The following is a 17,534-nucleotide window of genomic DNA, read 5'->3' on the forward strand; positions in this document are numbered from 1 at the left end:
CACACATTTCCTTAATCTTTGAAGTAGGCACAATGGATTCCACAACTGGCATAGGCTTCTCAGGGTTAGCCCCAAACCCTTCAAAATCTTTCTTAATTTCCATACTAATTCTCACCCTTTTTACCACAGGGTTGGCACTAGAAGCTTTCTTGGGGCCCATGGTCACTTATTTTCCAGAAACACCACCGAAAACACTGTAATAATACGAAATATTCCGAGCGTATGCTTGGATGTTAGCGCGGAGGCTGCCTGGTAAACAATGGCATGGGCGGCACATGTGAGGCTGGGTGAGGGCGCACATTGGACGCGTCTCGGACGAAAATCGGTGAGCGGGTTTTTAATCGGTATGCGCGGCAAAAATTTTGCGATTAAAGTAAGCGGTATGCGAAATAATCGCTATGTGATGCCATCGTTATGCGGGGGTCCACTGTATATGAGTGAATGGTACAGTGCCAGGAGAGCTGATTGTGGAACGTAGTACCTTATCTTTGATAGTATGCCTACAGTCTTGGAGATTTTCTTGTCATTCTGGACCTTATTTTGAAATTGTCATATATTTTAGTTTTCGTGAAATTGGCCAAATTGCAAATTTCTGACCACATTATTAGGTAGTTGAAATCGGTAAATGGGCAGTTTCTTGTACTCAATCGATAGAAAAAATGGAGTTCTAAAGAAATAGCTATGAGTTTGGGCGACTGGAACAAGGGAATTAGCCGAAAATAGGGCTCAAAGTGGGCGAAATCGCCAATTTGTAAACAGCGCCGAGGTCGCTAACTTCGCGAGAGCATAATTCCGTCAGTTTTCCATCAAATTTCGTTTTTTTGGTGTCATTACAATCGGGAAAAGATTCTCTATCATTTCATAAGAAAAAAAATAATTTTTTTTTTAAATTTTGCGACACCAGGAGACACCTCAGGATTGGGGGTTGCGACAGTCAAAGGGTTAAAGAGCATTGCAATAATTGGTGACAATACTTGAGAAGCTTTTTTGTGCATAAAAGCATGCAAGTTGTTTGTCTCCTGCCTTGTTTTTAAGGGTGTTTATGATGAGCGTAACTTCAATGGGGTTGGTTGGAGCTAGGAATAGCTTATTTGGGTAGGTACCTATGAGGTAGTCTGATGGACGGGTGTTTGTGCTTGGTATTTTGTTTGCTAGATTTTTTCCTATGGTGGAGAAGAAAACATTAAGTCTGTTTGCTGTTTCGGTTGGAGTGAGTAGGGGTTCATCTGATTTTGTTAGTTTGATTGCTTTGTTTTTGGATAACTTTTTAGTTCCAAGACTTTCAGATAGAGTTTTCCAGGTTTTTTTCATATCACCTTTGATGTTTTGTAATCTATTTTCATAATACAATTTTTTTGACCTTCTTATCAAGCTGGTAAGTGCTGACGAGTAACTTTTCGACTGTTCTCTAGTTATTTGACCAATTCTGTGCTGTTTTTCATATTTATGCTTTGTGTTAATGGATTTGAGGATGCTTGGTGTTAGCCAGGGATTATTCAGTCTCTTTGCTGTGATCTGTTTAGTTTTTCTGGGGCAATGTCTGTTATAAAGGCATTGGACTTTTTTTTTTTTAGAAAATTATTTATACTTTCATTCATATCTGTATATGTTTCAAGCTCATTTTGCCAATCGATGTTATTCAGGGTGATACTTTTCAACCAAAGTTTGCAACTTCTTCCACTTTGCACACGTCCTTAATCCTTGCCTTTTCACAAATAATCGTCTCTGAAACACTATCACCTGCCATCTCTTTATCCTTGATCCACACCAGCAACAACAACTCGACCTGATCGACTGTCTGTGGTCTATTTTTGGTTAGCATATCAACACCTTTTGCAACATCAGCTTCCTTGATTTGTTCTTTCTTTGCCAGGATAGAAGCGATGGTTGACTTGTTTTTACCGTACATCCTGGCAAGCTCAAGTCTCAAACCACTCTCATATTTTTGTATTATTTCCTTCTTCACGTCTATGGTGTTTCTCACCTTCTTTACCACAGGGGTACCACTAGCAAGTTTCTTTGGGCCCATGGCAGCTTATTTCACAGTCGCACAAGCACTAAACACAGTGAATTAGTGAAATGTTTGAATGAATGTGCAGGTTAGTGTTCACTCAAGTATCAACAAAGCCAGACTGCTCACAACGCCTGTGCGGGGATGCGGACAGAGCGGGCTGGCAGACAGGTCTGGTACCCGGCGGTTTGAAAGACAGGTAGAATTGGATACTCAACAAAATTGGTTCGAAAAAAGCTGTCAGAACTCGAAAAGTTCAATAATCAGTATGTTCGAAACTTGAGCGTCCACTGTACATGGTATAAATTATTAATATTTTAATGCAATAAGACACAAATAAGCTTGAAAAATAGGCAGTAAAAGGGATAGTTATAAAAGAAGACGAGTATCTGTTTGGTACAACACCATGAGTAAATGATGTCAAGGTAAATAGGCTTCAACAGTAAAATAAAAAGCTAGCACATGAAAATTTCTGTTGTGGTTGAATATTTCTAGATTTGAAAATTGTTTATCTACAGTTAAACTTTAACAAAACTACAGTTTCATATTTATATTAAAAAAAATTGAAATACAAATATAAAGCCAGCATTCCCATATACACTTTTGTTAAAACATAAGAGAATAAACTAATTCTGGATTCTTGTGCATGTTCTTGACTATGTACGTAGATGATAAAATAATGAATATCTATGAAGCAGCTTTTTAACCCTTAAACGGTCCAAACAGATCGACGTTCAAATTCGTAGCTACAAAAGTAGATCTACTTTTTTTAACATTTTCAAATGTAACAAAAAAAAATGTAGATAAAAGTTTTTTTTTTTTACACGTTTTCAAATGTAAAACAAAAAAGAAGATCTACATTTTTTTGCATACTTTCAGATGTTGAAAAAACGTATATATACGTTTGGACCATTTAAGGGTTAACCCAGTATACCCAGGATACCTGGTAAATTTGTTAAAAAGACAAGGGACACTGTTGCAATCTATATAGAATCAAAATTGTTTTGATCTGTGCTGGGACTGTATTGTAGGAACAGTGACCCTCCAGAATAATTTTCTTATAACTACCATATCCTGTTTAAGCCTTGTTGAAATTTCTTTTGCTAAGGTTTTTTTTTTTTTACTTCAATGTTATAGTATTTAGAAATGTACGTCAGAAAATTTCTGACAACTATTTAACCCTTAAACTGTCCAAACGTAGATCTATGTTCACTTGCGTTGCACTCCGAGCTTAGATCTACTTTTTTTTTTTTTTACATGCTTTCAAATGAAGAAAATAAAGGTCGGAGTGCTACACGAGTGAACGTAAATCTGTTTGGACAGTTTAAGGGTTAATTTGATACAGCCAGGAATTGAATGGTTTGTGTTTATTTAATCATCCTGTTGATTGATTAGAAACTAAGAACATTTTAAAGGCAAATCAATGTCTCAAAATATAAGAGTTTAATTGTGCAAGTTCAGACCTTTCATATGATGCATTTATAATTGATCAGATCAGTAAGGTTCAGCAGGAAGTGAGTGTTTTGTCCTCGTTCAACAAGAATTGTCATTATTAGATTATTGCCGATTGAGGATAGGACAAATGCTCCTCACTTTAAGCCATCTGCTTTTAGGTGCTCCTGGCCACTTGCATGTGGCTTGAAGTATTCTGTGTAGCACATTTTTAACTGTCTGATCATGTTTTGTTTAGGACTATGTGCCAGGGTATTTTTAGGGAACTTGGAGAAATTTTTGCAGGTTCTCTCGACTTGATGATTTAACCCTTTCAGTGTCAAGACCCCTGATCCTTAACCCTTTGACTGTTTCGGTCGTATATATATGTCTTACGAGCCAATGTGTTTGACATATATATGCTCAAAAAAATTCTAGCGGCTTCAAATCAAGTGAGAGAAAGCTGGTAGGCCCACATGTGAGAGAATGGGTCTGTGTGGTCAGTGTGCACTGTATAAAAAAAATCCTGTAGCACGCAGTGCATAATGAGGAAAAAAAAACTCCGTCCGTATTTTTGGATTAAACCCCTGACTTTGAGGTGTATTTTCGTATAGTATTTATGGTTGTATTTTCGTTTTCTTGGTCTCATTTGATAGAATGGAAAACATATTACAGAAATAGAGATGATTTTGATTGGTTTTACTATGAAAGGGACCTTGAAATGGACCTCAAATTAGGGGAAATTTTTTATTTTTGCATACGTTCGAGTAAACAAATGACATCATTGTCCAATAAATGTCCAACTAACCTTTCTAATGTGCAGTCATGAATGGGTTGACAGTGTTTATACAATTATTACAATATTGCAGTAGTCTGCATAACAGTAAATCTTCTATTGTTTGAATAAAAATTCAAAATAGAAAACAAGAGTAATATCAGAGGGGCCTGGAGACATGACTGATGAACAAAGAAAATGTTATTTTAGAGCCAGGAATGACTGCATTGTTCATTCTGGACCCTATTTTGAAATTGGCATATTTTTTAATTTGCTTGAAATTGGCCAAATTGCCAATTTCTGACTATTGGGTAGTTGAAATTGGTAAATGGGCAGTTTCTTGTGCTCAGTCGATAGAACAAATGGAGTTCTAAAGAAATAGTTATGAGTTCGGTCAACTGGAACAATGGAATTAGCCAAAAATAGGGCTCAAAGTGGGCGATATCGCCGAGGTTGCTAACTCCGCGAGAGCATAATTCCGTAAGTTTTTCATCAAATTTCGTACTTCTGCTGTCATTGCCATCAGGAAAAGATTCTCTATAATTTCATAAGAATTTTTTTTTTCGAATATTTTGCGACACCAGGAGACACCTCAGGATTGGGGGTTGCGACAGTCAAAGGGTTAACACACTGTCAACAAATTTTCAAAAAATAAAAAAAATTTTTCTTTTGAAATGATAGAGAATCTTTTCCTGATAGTAATGACACCAAAAGTACAAAATTTGATGAAAAACTTACAAAATTATGCTCTCGCGAACTTAACGATCTCGGAGAAATTTACGCATCGGCAATTTCGCCCAGTTTAAGCACTATTTTCAGCCAATTTCATTGTTCCAGTCGACTAAAATCATAGCTATTTCATTAGAACTCCATTTGTGCTATCGATTAAGTACAAGAAACCACCCCTTTAACCAATTTCAACTACCCACTAAGTGGTCAGAAATTGGCAATTTGGCCAGTTTCACACAAATTTCAAAAGATGCCAATTTCCAAATAGGGTCCAGAATAAACAAGGCAGACATTCCTGGCACTAAAATAACATTTTCTCTGTTCATTAGTCACGTCTCCAGGCCCCTCCGATATTACTCTTGCTTTCCATTTTGAATTTTTATTCTCGCAAAAAATAGAAGATTTACTGTTATGCAGACTACTGCATTATTATAATAATTGTATAAATAATGTCAACCCATTTTTGACTGCATATTAGACTGGCCAGTTGGACATACATTGGACAGTGATGTCATTTGTTTACTCTTGAACATCGGCAAAAATCAAACATTTCCGCTACTTTGAGCTTAATTTCACCGTGAAGCCAATCAAAATTATTTCCGTTTGTTATATATCTTCCATTCTATCAAATGAGGCCAAGAAAACGAGAATGCAACCATAAATACCATACGAAAATACACTGGAAAGTTGCTGTTTTAAACCAAAAACACGGTTGGATTTTTTTTTCTCATGCCCTGTGTGCTGAAGGATTTTTTTTATATGAAGGCATGCCAGCCTTTTTCCACCAGATTTGAAGGTGCTAGAATTTTGGCATAGTACTATGGGATTGACACTGGCTCATAGGCCGTAATATTACGGGACTGACACTGAAAGGGTTGATAAGACTTTTACTTGATGCAGGCTGTTTTAGCTTAATGTGATACTATTATATTTACTTTCGTTGTATTGTTGATTTTAATGTAATTTTTTACTTTTGAGGATTAGCATGCATACTTAACCTTTTGCCCACAGAATGCTTATTGACAGGCAATCCAAGGCCCCTTATACATTCATATTAATGTTTAAAACAATGTATCTACTTTCTGTAGGTGAACTTAGGCTCAGTCAACAAAATTAACCACACTGTGGGGAAAGGGTGAGGCTAAACACCCATCATCTTACCCTTCCATTACCAATCACTGAGAGATAAAATACCTTACAGTAATCATGTACTTACACCATGGGGATTGGGAACATTATATAAGCACAGACAAGAGTCAGGGGGGGGGCACAAAGGGGTACTTAATTTCCATGGGAATAGACCCTCTTTGATCTGAGAATGTGTGCTTTGTATGAGGGAAGGGAGTGAGTCCTGTCTTTTAATGACTTCTTTCCATTCCCTCATTCCCAGGCCTATGGGAATACACCTCAGATATGCCATGCTGGGTCAGTTGTAACTGTTCAAGCCACTTATGTCGCTTCATCTATATGCCTATTAGCCACATGTTTTCTCAAAGAAGTGCTCAAAGCTAGTGAAATAAAATTTACCTGCCATAGTGCAACATTTGTGAGTAAAACATCCTGCAATCCTGTTACTTCAGTATATTTACCAGGTTTCCATTCCATGGTGGGTAATTATTCAGTTAGATCCGGGACTGGGCTGCAGGGGTGATGACTTTCCTACCAATTGAAAGTGCCGACAGTCGCAGTTTATAAAAAAAAAAATAGTAGTTAGATTTTTTTTTTTTGTGAAGGTAGTGACATCAGAAATGTGAAATTGGCAGAAAACTTATGGAATTATGAATGTGCAGAGTTGGTGATTTGGGTACAATTTATGCCTCAGTATTTGGCCCACATTGAGTACTATTTTAAGCCAATTCCATTATGCAATTCAACCAAATTCCCAGCTGTTTAGTTAGTAATGCCTGGCCCATGGCAGGGCTCTAGGAATAGAGAATATCTGACCTCGTCAACGGTACATGTATATTAAAGGATAGTTCAAGAAACTACCCATTCAACTATCAGAACAACCCTCTAAAGTACACAAGTTTGTAATTTGGCTAATTTTACACAAAATTCATAACATTCCAATTTATAATCCCAGCCACATCCCCAGGCCTCTTCTATATTACTCTTGCTCTCCACTTTGAATCCACCATTGCATGCATGCTTAAACATGCATGCATTCACGACCATCCACCCCACCCTACTGGGATTTTGTCTGTCTTGCAAGAGGCTGTTAGTGGGCAGCAAATACTTCAGCCTAGATAGTGTGACAGTATCATCATTGACTTGGCATCTCATGTTCTGAAGGTTCTAGTTATCCGGCATGTCAGTTTTCCTGCATTTGTGATAGCAACATGACAGTGATCCTGAAATGTAAGATCTTGACAATTGTCCTCATTGAACATTATATTGTTTCGTGTGGTTTACTGGAAGACCTGGATTATATCTGCTAGATTTGCTTGTGCCTTCAGTAGATACTTTTCATATAAAGACACTACAGGTCTCCCTCAACATTTGCGAGGGTTAGGGGATCAAGAGCCTCGCAAATGTTGAAAAACCATGAATGTTTGGTGCCCCAATATATTGTAGGGAAATATATTACAATACTGCTTCCTTAACTTGTTGAACCATGAATAATCATAAAATACATGAAAATGTCGTAAATTGTACTAAATATATACATGTTATGCTTTAATATGCATGTTATTTAATAACATGTATGTTATTTAATAACATGTATGTTATTAAAGAAAGCCTAGGGAACGTATGGATTTGTCCGTTAAAAACAGAGTAGGGGAGTTAGTAGATTGGGAGAGGGAGGTATTAGGTAGATGGCGAGAATATTTTGAGGAACTTTTAAATGTTGAGGAAGAAAGGGAGGCGGTAATTTCATGCACTGGCCAGGGAGGTATACCATCTTTTAGGAGTGAAGAAGAGCAGAATGTAAGTGTGGTGGAGGTACGTGAGGCATTACGTAGAATGAAAGGGGGTAAAGCAGCTGGAACTGATGGGATCATGACAGAAATGTTAAAAGCAGGGGGGGATATAGTGTTGGAGTGGTTGGTACTTTTGTTTAATAAATGTATGAAAGAGGGGAAGGTACCTAGGGATTGGCGGAGAGCATGTATAGTCCCTTTATATAAAGGGAAAGGGGACAAAAGAGATTGTAAAAATTATAGAGGAATAAGTTTACTGAGTATACCAGGAAAAGTATACGGTAGAGTTATAATTGAAAGAATTAGAGGTAAGACAGAATGTAGAATTGCGGATGAGCAAGGAGGCTTCAGAGTGGGTAGGGGATGTGTGGATCAAGTGTTTACATTGAAGCATATATGTGAACAGTATTTAGATAAAGGTAGGGAAGTTTTTATTGCATTTATGGATTTAGAAAAGGCATATGATAGAGTGGATAGAGGAGCAATGTGGCAGATGTTGCAAGTTTATGGAATAGATGGTAAGTTACTAAATGCTGTAAAGAGCTTTTATGAGGATAGTGAGGCTCAGGTTAGGGTGTGTAGAAGAGAGGGAGAATACTTCCCGGTAAAAGTAGGTCTTAGACAGGGATGTGTAATGTCACCATGGTTGTTTAATATATTTATAGATGGGGTTGTAAAAGAAGTAAATGCTAGGGTGTTCGGGAGAGGGGTGGGATTAAATTATGGGGAATCAAATTCAAAATGGGAATTGACAGAGTTACTTTTTGCTGATGATACTGTGCTTATGGGAGATTCTAAAGAAAAATTGCAAAGGTTAGTGGATGAGTTTGAGAATGTGTGTAAAGGTAGAAAGTTGAAAGTGAACATAGTAAAGAGTAAGGTGATGAGGGTATCAAATGATTTAGATAAAGAAAAATTGGATATCAAATTGGGGAGGAGAAGTATGGAAGAAGTGAATGTTTTCAGATACTTGGGAGTTGACGTGTCGGCGGATGGATTTATGAAGGATGAGGTTAATCATAGAATTGATGAGGGAAAAAAGGTGAGTGGTGCATTGAGGTATATGTGGAGTCAAAAAACGTTATCTATGGAGGCAAAGAAGGGAATGTATGAAAGTATAGTAGTACCAACACTCTTATATGGATGTGAAGCTTGGGTGGTAAATGCAGCAGCGAGGCGACGGTTGGAGGCAGTGGAGATGTCCTGTCTAAGGGCAATGTGTGGTGTAAATATTATGCGAGCCCTTGTGGCTTAGCGCTTCTTTTTGATTATAATAATATGCAGAAAATTCGGAGTGTGGAAATTAGGAGAAGGTGTGGAGTTAATAAAAGCATTAGTCAGAGGGCAGAAGAGGGATTGTTGAGGTGGTTTGGTCATTTAGAGAGAATGGATCAAAGTAGAATGACATGGAAAGCATATAAATCTATAGGGGAAGGAAAGAGGGGTAGGGGTCGTCCTCGAAAGGGTTGGAAAGAGGGGGTAAAGGAGGTTTTGTGGGTGAGGGGCTTGGACTTCCAGCAAGCGTGTATGAGCGTGTTAGATAGGAGTGAATGGAGACGAATGATACTTGGGACCTGACGATCTGTTGGAGTGTGAGCAGGGTAATATTTAGTGAAGGGATTCAGGGAAACCGGTTATTTTCATATAGTCGGCCTTAGTCCTGGAAATGGGAAGTACAATGCCTGCACTTTAAAGGAGGGGTTTGGGATATTGGCAGTTTGGAGGGATATGTTGTGTATCTTTATACGTATATGCTTCTAAACTGTTGTATTCTGAGCACCTCTGCAAAAGCAGTGATAATGTGTGAGTGTGGTGAAAGTGTTGAATGGTGATGAAAGTATTTTCTTTTTGGGGATTTTCTTTCTTTTTTGGGTCACCCTGCCTCGGTGAGAGACGACCGACTTGTTGAAAAAAAAAAAAAAATGTTATTAAATACCACAGACTCCTCCAATGCCTCCACCAGTGCGAGTCCCTACTACCCTCCCTCCGACCCCCGCAACTGGCAGCCAGCCCTCCCACCACTCAGTGTGGTGAGTGTTTTGTTTGTTCATTATTTGCTATTAAACTACAGTATAAATAATGTAAACCCATTCATGACTGCATATTGGAATGGCTATTCAGACAGGTATTAGACGGTGACATCATGTGTTTACTCTTGAACACTGCAAAGAATTAAACATTTCTGCTACAGCTAATAATAACAATAGTAATAATAATAATAATAATAATAAAGTATGATATAATTGAAGAAGGAAATTGTACAAAAATACGAGGGAGTGGTTGACACATCGTCAGTGTGACTTTGTTTATGCTGGAGTGAACATTAGTCTCCCTGCTCTTCCAAACATTTCACAATAATTCAGTGGTTGTGGCAGTGGTATTTAATAACATGTATGTTATAAATAATAATAGTACATATTACTGTATTAATAACATGTATTATTATTAACATGTAATTAAATACCATTGCCTCAATCACTGCCTCTACCACTCCAGTCACACTCAATCTACAAGCACCAAACACAATGAATTATTGTGAAATGTTTGGAAGAGCAGGGAGACTAATGTTCACTCTAGCATAAACAAAGTCACACTGACGATGTGTCAACCACTCCCTCGTATTTTTGTACAATTTCCTTCTTCAATTATATCATACTTTATTATTATTATTATTATTATTATTATTATTATTACTATTGTTATTATTAGCTGTAGCAGAAATGTTTAATTCTTTGCAGTGTTCAAGAGTAAACACATGATGTCACCGTCTAATACCTGTCTGAATAGCCATTCCAATATGCAGTCATGAATGGGTTTACATTATTTATACCGTAGTTTAATAGCAAATAATGAACAAACAAAACACTCACCACACTGAGTGGTGGGAGGGCTGGCTGCCAGTTGTGAGGGTCGGAGGGAGGGTAGTAGGGACTCGCAGGTGGCGGGAAACTTAAATATGATTTGGAGGCTGGGAATTTGGCAGTTGGGAATTCGCAAATGTGTGAAGCCCGTGAAAGTTGAAAACGTGAATGTTGAGGGAGACCTGTATTAGGCTGGAACCTTTTTAGTGATAAAGGATTGCAGAACTTATATTGTCTCTAAAGGTGTACACATGTGCATTTGTGTTCACTTCCCACTAGTTGATATGTAGTGCCACCTTACTACACGTGTGAATTGCAATGAATGTTGTATCTAGTGTCTAGAATCTAGAGTTTTTTCCCAAGTGTAGTAGCCCTTGAATTTTACTTCGTTGACTATTACTGTGTTAATCTTTTTTTTAAACCCTTTGAGGGTTTCTGCCGTACTAGTATGGCTTACGACCCAGGGTTTTTGACGTACTAGTACGCCTAAATTCTAGCGCCCTCAAATTTAGTGGGAGAAAGCTGGTAGGCCTACATATGAAAGAATGAGTCTTATGTGGTCAGTGTGCGCAGTATAAAAAAAAATCCTGCAGCACACAGTGCATAATGAGAACAAAAAAACTTTGACTGTTTTGGGAATAAAACAGCGACTTTGCACTGTATTTTTGTATGGTATTTATTGTTGTATTCTAGTTTTCTTGGTCTCATTTTATAGAATGGAAGACATATTACAGAAATTGAGATGATTTTGACTGACTTTTCCAATGAAAAGTACCTTGAAATTGAGCTCAAAGTAGCAGAAATGTTCGATTTTTACTGAAGTTCAAAAGTAAACAAATTATGCCAAGCGTCCAATACACGTCAACTGGTGAGTCTAATATTCTTTCACAAGTGCGCTGATATTATTTATATCATTTCTACACTAATGCAGCAGTCTGCATAACAGTAAATCTTCTATTTTTTGTAAGAATAAAAATTGAAAGTGGAAAGCCAAAGAAATATAAGAGGAGCCTGGGGATGTGACTAACGAGCAGAGGAAATGTTATTTTAGTGCCAGGAATGTCTTTCTTGTTTATTCTAGACCCTGTTTGGAAATTGGCATCTTTTGAAATTTGTGTGAAATTGGCAAAATTGCTAAATTCTGACCACTGTATTGGATAATTGAAATCAGTAAATGGGTAGTTTCTTGTACTCATTCAATAGAAAAAATAGAGTTCTAGAGAAATAGTTATGATTTCTGTCGACTAGTACACTGGAATTGGCTGAAAATAGGGCTCAACGTGGGCAAAATCGCCGATGCGTAAACATCGTCGAGATCGCTAACTTCGCAAGAGCATAATTTTGTAAGTTTTCCATCAAATTTCATCCTTTTGGTGTCAATGTGATTGGGAAAAGATTCTCTATAATTTCATAAGAATTTTTTTTTTTTTTTTTTAAATTTGGCCAACCCTGAGAACGAGTCTTGGAGAGGGCCTATCGACCCTCAAAGGTTAATTAAAAATACCTCTGCTTTCTCTGTTCAAGTCGTCTGAATGATGATGGCAAAATAGCTACTGTATTTGAATGATGGTGGATATGGTTTCCCTCTTTTGCATCACTTCCAATTTGATGGGAGATGGCTGGTGTTTTGTAATACACATGTGTGCACTTTTTGACCTCTGCTTATATAACTTGTACAGTATATACTTGCACAATATTATTTAAAATACACTAATTATTCTAATGCTAATATCTCTGCTTGCTTTCAGCATCTCTTCTCTTCTAACAGATCCTGTGCTACTATTCCATGCAGTTATTGCCGCACATTCATTATATGTTTATCAACTCGATATTCTTACCATCTCTTCATCGAACATTTTTGCCAGACATTTGCCTAGTCCATTTGCTCATACGTTATCATCTCTTCCCAAAAACGTTATTCAGACTGATCTGCAGATGCTTATCCATTCCTTCATCGATTTCCACTCACTACTGTTTACATTTCTTTCTCTAAACACATTTTTTTCCTTTGTAAACTCCTCTGCTAACTATTTGTAACTTGCCAGCCATTCCAATTCGTTATTCCATCAGTCCTTCCTCTTCCCTCCAGTCATCTTATTACTGCCAACATCTGTTGCACTCACCAGCACTGCTTTCTTTACAGTTCACATAATACCCACTGTTTGGAGAGGAAAGCTTAGGTTTGTCATAGACTTGGTCCATTATAGTGTGTGACTTGATTATGTTGCTGCACGAACTGAAGTGTCTTCTGAATCTTCCTCTCCAGGTTATGCGTTATTTGTAATTTCCATTTGCGGTATTTCATTTTTCTTACATTCTTTAATTCACACCATACCTCGACCTTTGTGTGTACACCACAGATGCATGCCGTGTGCATGCACGTGTCCGCGTGTGCATAAGTGCAAAGATAGCGAATATAATTGATACCTTTAACCTTCGTACAGTGACTCGAAGTACATTCTGGAATACTGTATATAGTAAATAACACGATGGCTAAATGGATTTGCTAAAAAAAGCTCTGGCAACAATCCTATTCCTTGGTGCATTTCTTATTTGAGATGGACTAACTTTAATGAACAAAGCTGTATAGAAATAAAGCACGTTTATTAAGTACAGTATTTGCTTTTCATTTTTGGTGAGGAAGGAGGAAATAAGCTCCCCACTTATCCCAATTAGTCAAACATTTTTAAAATTGGATTTTTTAAAGTAATGAAGACATGGTCTTTTACACATGCTGATTACAAGGGCCAAGAATGACAGGTTCCGTTTCATCCGTAGGTGGATGTGCAGCATTTACCCCAAACAACTGGTGGCGCTGTGTTTGGGGATGAACGAGAGCAGTACAACAACCAGTGGAGCCTCTCGGAAAAGGAAACGTTCCTTGGGAATAATGATACAGCGAGTATACCACAGCATCAAGGCCCAGCAAATCAGCGTGTGAGGTTACACTTAGAGAAAAAATCCTTTCAGTGTCCGTATTGCCCATATTCTTCAAATATTAGCACGAATCTTAAGACTCACATTCGCACTCACACTGGTGAAAAGCCCTTTGCTTGTCAACATTGCCCATATCGAACAGCACATAGTAGTGATCTTAAAGGCCATGTACGCAAACATACTGGGGAAAAGCCGTACGTTTGCCCCCACTGTTCTTATCGTACGGCTCATAATAGTGCCCTCAATGTTCACATACGTGGTCATACAGGGGAAAAGCCTTACTACTGTGTTCTTTGTTCTTACAGAACAGCTGTAAGAAGTGATCTGAAAATTCACATGAGTACCTGTGGCCATTTAGCAATTTAGATTCATAGGCTCCAATTCTGCTCACTGATGTGTATTCCCTACACGAGGAGGAGGAAAGAAAGGTGTAAACTATCCACAAAGGAAAGCAAGGATGCTATAAGTACAACATGGTATGCCAAGTCTTAACTACAGTATTAACATAAGGGTCCAAGGACTTTTACTGCCCTTCAGATGGAAAAGGAATTAAATGGTCCTTAATTGTCTAGGAGGAGCTTGATGAAGTTCCTGTAAGTGAACCCAGATCAAATGTTCTCTGGTTCTTAAGTGGACTGCAAGCAAGAGTATATGGCTGGTCAACCAGGATGCCATTCTTTGTAGATGTGATCCACAGTTTAAAAAAAAAAAGAAAAAGCTGGTAGTTGAACAATGGAAAAATGGCTGAAACCACTGCAAATATCATTAATAAAAAGAAGTTTATATTTTACACAAAGTAATACCTGTCAGTGAAACTGCTGATTTGCTACAGTACGTGTGTTGCAAAGGTGTTGAAGGTCAGTACTAGTTTCCTATGAAGGTAATTGTATAAAATGTATGAAAGCTTGTGTGTCACACTCAAGTGCTACATCTTGTCACCCGAGAGATACAATGAAGCAAGCCGACACATTGTAATTCAAATACACTTTAATGACAGAGAACCTTTATTTTTATGATGTTTTACCCATAGGCTTTTTGAAACCCACACTGTTGGTAAAATGTCTTTAAATAAAGAATCTTCCTTAAAGCATCTGTGACCTACTATCATTATTACTTTTATCCAGTGATGTTTTACTTGGGGGGGGGTGCCTTGATGCTGGCAAATGGCTCTTCATCCAAGAAGTTGGAGCAGTCCTCCCCTTCAATCTAAGCTGATTGCCTCGTTTCCTAGGAACTGTGGTTCCTGTGGGTTTACCTCTACATCATTATGATAGTCCTATATCTTTTCTTGGCGAGTGTCTCTTCAACTTGTTTAAGAAAGAATAATGAAACATGGTTTTGTTTTGTTTGGGCATTTATACATTTTGTTTAAGTGGAAATTAGGATTTACCTGTGACTGGTTCAGTGATTTTTCTTCTAACCTCTCAGTCCTGCCAGAGGCCAGACTTCTTTGTTGACTGACTGACTAATCAGGCTTTTGTTGTCAGTGGGCCACATAATCATCAACATTTGGCTAATTTGGCACTTGTAGGTAGTGTATCAGATCTTGAAAACTACCTCTGGCCTGCCAATATTACTCATATCTACTGGTAGAGTTTAAGAATTTTGGACCATGATGTTGTGTTCTCTAATTGCCTACAGCACCCCTGGTTTTCAGTGTTGTTTACTCAAGTACTGCTTGCTTTCTCATTGCATCAGTTTTAGGGAAATAATGCCATTAGTAACCAACTAGAAATAAGTATTTTGAAGTATATAGATTTTACCAGTATAAATTCAAGCAATTATTGGGAATGCTCAGTCACTTCTATTGTTCTCCTTGGAATGCTAGCAAGAGAAAAGTGCAGTGCAGTATATCATCATTTATACCTAGAAAATATTGGCCTGGTCGGTTTTAAACCCATGCAATGAAACAAGTCAACCTCTTCGTAGTACAGGAGTGCTGGACACACTGCTAAAATGGAAAGTAGGAGTGCAATAAGTACTGTACAGGCATAAAAGTCCAGTGGGTTTTTAGCACCTCTTTTAAAATAAAAGGGAGGCTCCTGTCTTCATTGGGTGATGGAAGGGGGTTGAAAAATTTATCTCAACCATTCCTGATAGCGTCTCTTAATGCATGCCAACTGACCCTTTCATCTACCAGGAGGCCTGGTCTGCGACCAGACCATAACTGTGGTGAACCTCAGAACCGTCAACAGGTAGGATTAAATTCTCATTAAATGATAATAGTATTAAGGTCTGTGCACCGTCTCTAGTATATCCTCATCTTTTATATAATTTGGAAACCAAAATTGGACAACTTAGTGAGACAAGTAGATGAGGACAGTTGTGTAATGTCTGTCTTCCTTGTAGTAGACAAAGGGTCGAGCCTCCACCAGTCCTTGCACTGATCACACAGGTTTAGCTGTTGACATTATAATTATCTCATAAAATAAGGGATGAATTAAAGTTAATCAGAGATCTAGTCTTACTGAATCAAATTGGTGGTAGTGGTATTCTGTAGGTATGAAAACAATGGTAATCAAGGCACTTAGTCAAGCAACCCAGTGGTACAGATTAGAGTTTTCCAAACTCTAGAATAGTGCAGCTATAGTATTCCTAAATTATGATAGTAAATGCAGAAAATAGTGGTGTATTAGTATGTGCAGAGGGCTTCTACATAGTTCAGTCAGTAAAATGCAGCATTTTGGATAGTATCGAAAGAATGTACTGATGTAGTTTTGGTATTAAAGGTAAAAGCACTTGAGAACACTTAATGAAACTTTTGATATATAAGAAATATTGTTGGATGTGAAAATGGAAAAAAATAATTAAAAAGGCATGTACATATACTGTACTTGCGCTTAATGCAGAAGGGCACATCAGAAAATTGTCAGTGCTCAGGATGTTATGCTTTGTTTCCAGTATATGTGATGCTTTTTTCTTGGCATATTAAAATAACAGCGATTACCATACTCACCCGACTTTATTCTGTAAATTATTAATACTATAATGCTAGAATGTTAGAAATGATTGAAATTTGCTGAATGAAAATAAACGAGAAAATTTTTAAATTACTTGGTCACCCATATACATGTACATGACCTATCATAGTTTCTCTTCATCCCACTTGATATCCTAAAACTGGTTGGATGAGACAGAAACTTTTCAGTGTAAAAACTACTATTTTTTTTGTTCTCGGGAATGACGGGTTCCATTTTCCCCTAGGTGGTTGCGTCCCACTACCCCAGTGCATCCTACGGTTTAATAGAAGAACCCCAGATCGACACTCGCCAGAGAAACTACTTGCAAAACAGGAGGACGTCTAGATGTAATGTATTATCTTCACAACAAGAATTTGGGAAAATAAAAAATGCAAATACCAGAGATAAACCACATAAGTGCCAGTTTTGTTCATATGCTGCATCTACAGCATATAATCTGAAAACCCACATGAGTACTCATACCGGTGAAAAACCATTTGCTTGTATGCATTGCTCCTACAGGACTGCACACAGCAGTGACTTAAATGTTCACATGCGTAAGCACACAGGTGAAAAACCATTTGCTTGTCTTTACTGTTCTTACAGAACTGCTCATGGTAGTTACTTAAAGGTACACATACAAAAACACCATGGGTTAAAGCCTTATCATTGCCCTCACTGTCAGGATCAATACAAGTTTCCAAATCACCTGCAAGAGCATTTAAAGAGTAAGCATGGACAAGATACTGGAGACCAGTACTAGTGAGTCTAGGTCCGTATCAGTGTTATTTAGCATAATAATATCCACCTATTAATGTTATAAAATATATACAAGGAAGCATTAAAGCTTTCTTATCTATTCATGAAGATATATAGTGATGAACAAGGAGTGACTGCTTCCATTTCCCC

General features: G+C 37.7%; 1 protein-coding gene across 35 annotated transcripts in view; it reads left to right on the top strand.

Moving 5' to 3' along the window:
- Window positions 1-17,534, top strand: part of LOC128686900 (zinc finger and BTB domain-containing protein 14) — a 407,181-nt gene that overhangs the window by 252,234 nt on the left and 137,413 nt on the right. Inside the window, exons 5-6 of one of the 35 annotated variants that reach the window (XM_070082568.1) lie at window positions 13,507-13,665; window positions 16,870-17,194. The exons of 28 other annotated variants lie outside the window; for them this stretch is intronic. In XM_070082568.1, the coding sequence (XP_069938669.1) occupies window positions 13,507-13,665; window positions 16,870-17,194 (484 nt within the window). Of the gene's footprint in view, window positions 1-13,506; window positions 13,666-16,869; window positions 17,517-17,534 lie in introns of those variants that run through there. 6 more of the 35 variants (XM_070082573.1, XM_070082564.1, XM_070082565.1 and 3 more) reach the window with 6 other exon arrangements.

The sequence above is a fragment of the Cherax quadricarinatus genome, chromosome 7, assembly GCF_038502225.1.
Source record: "Cherax quadricarinatus isolate ZL_2023a chromosome 7, ASM3850222v1, whole genome shotgun sequence".
Classification (NCBI taxonomy): domain Eukaryota; kingdom Metazoa; phylum Arthropoda; class Malacostraca; order Decapoda; family Parastacidae; genus Cherax; species Cherax quadricarinatus.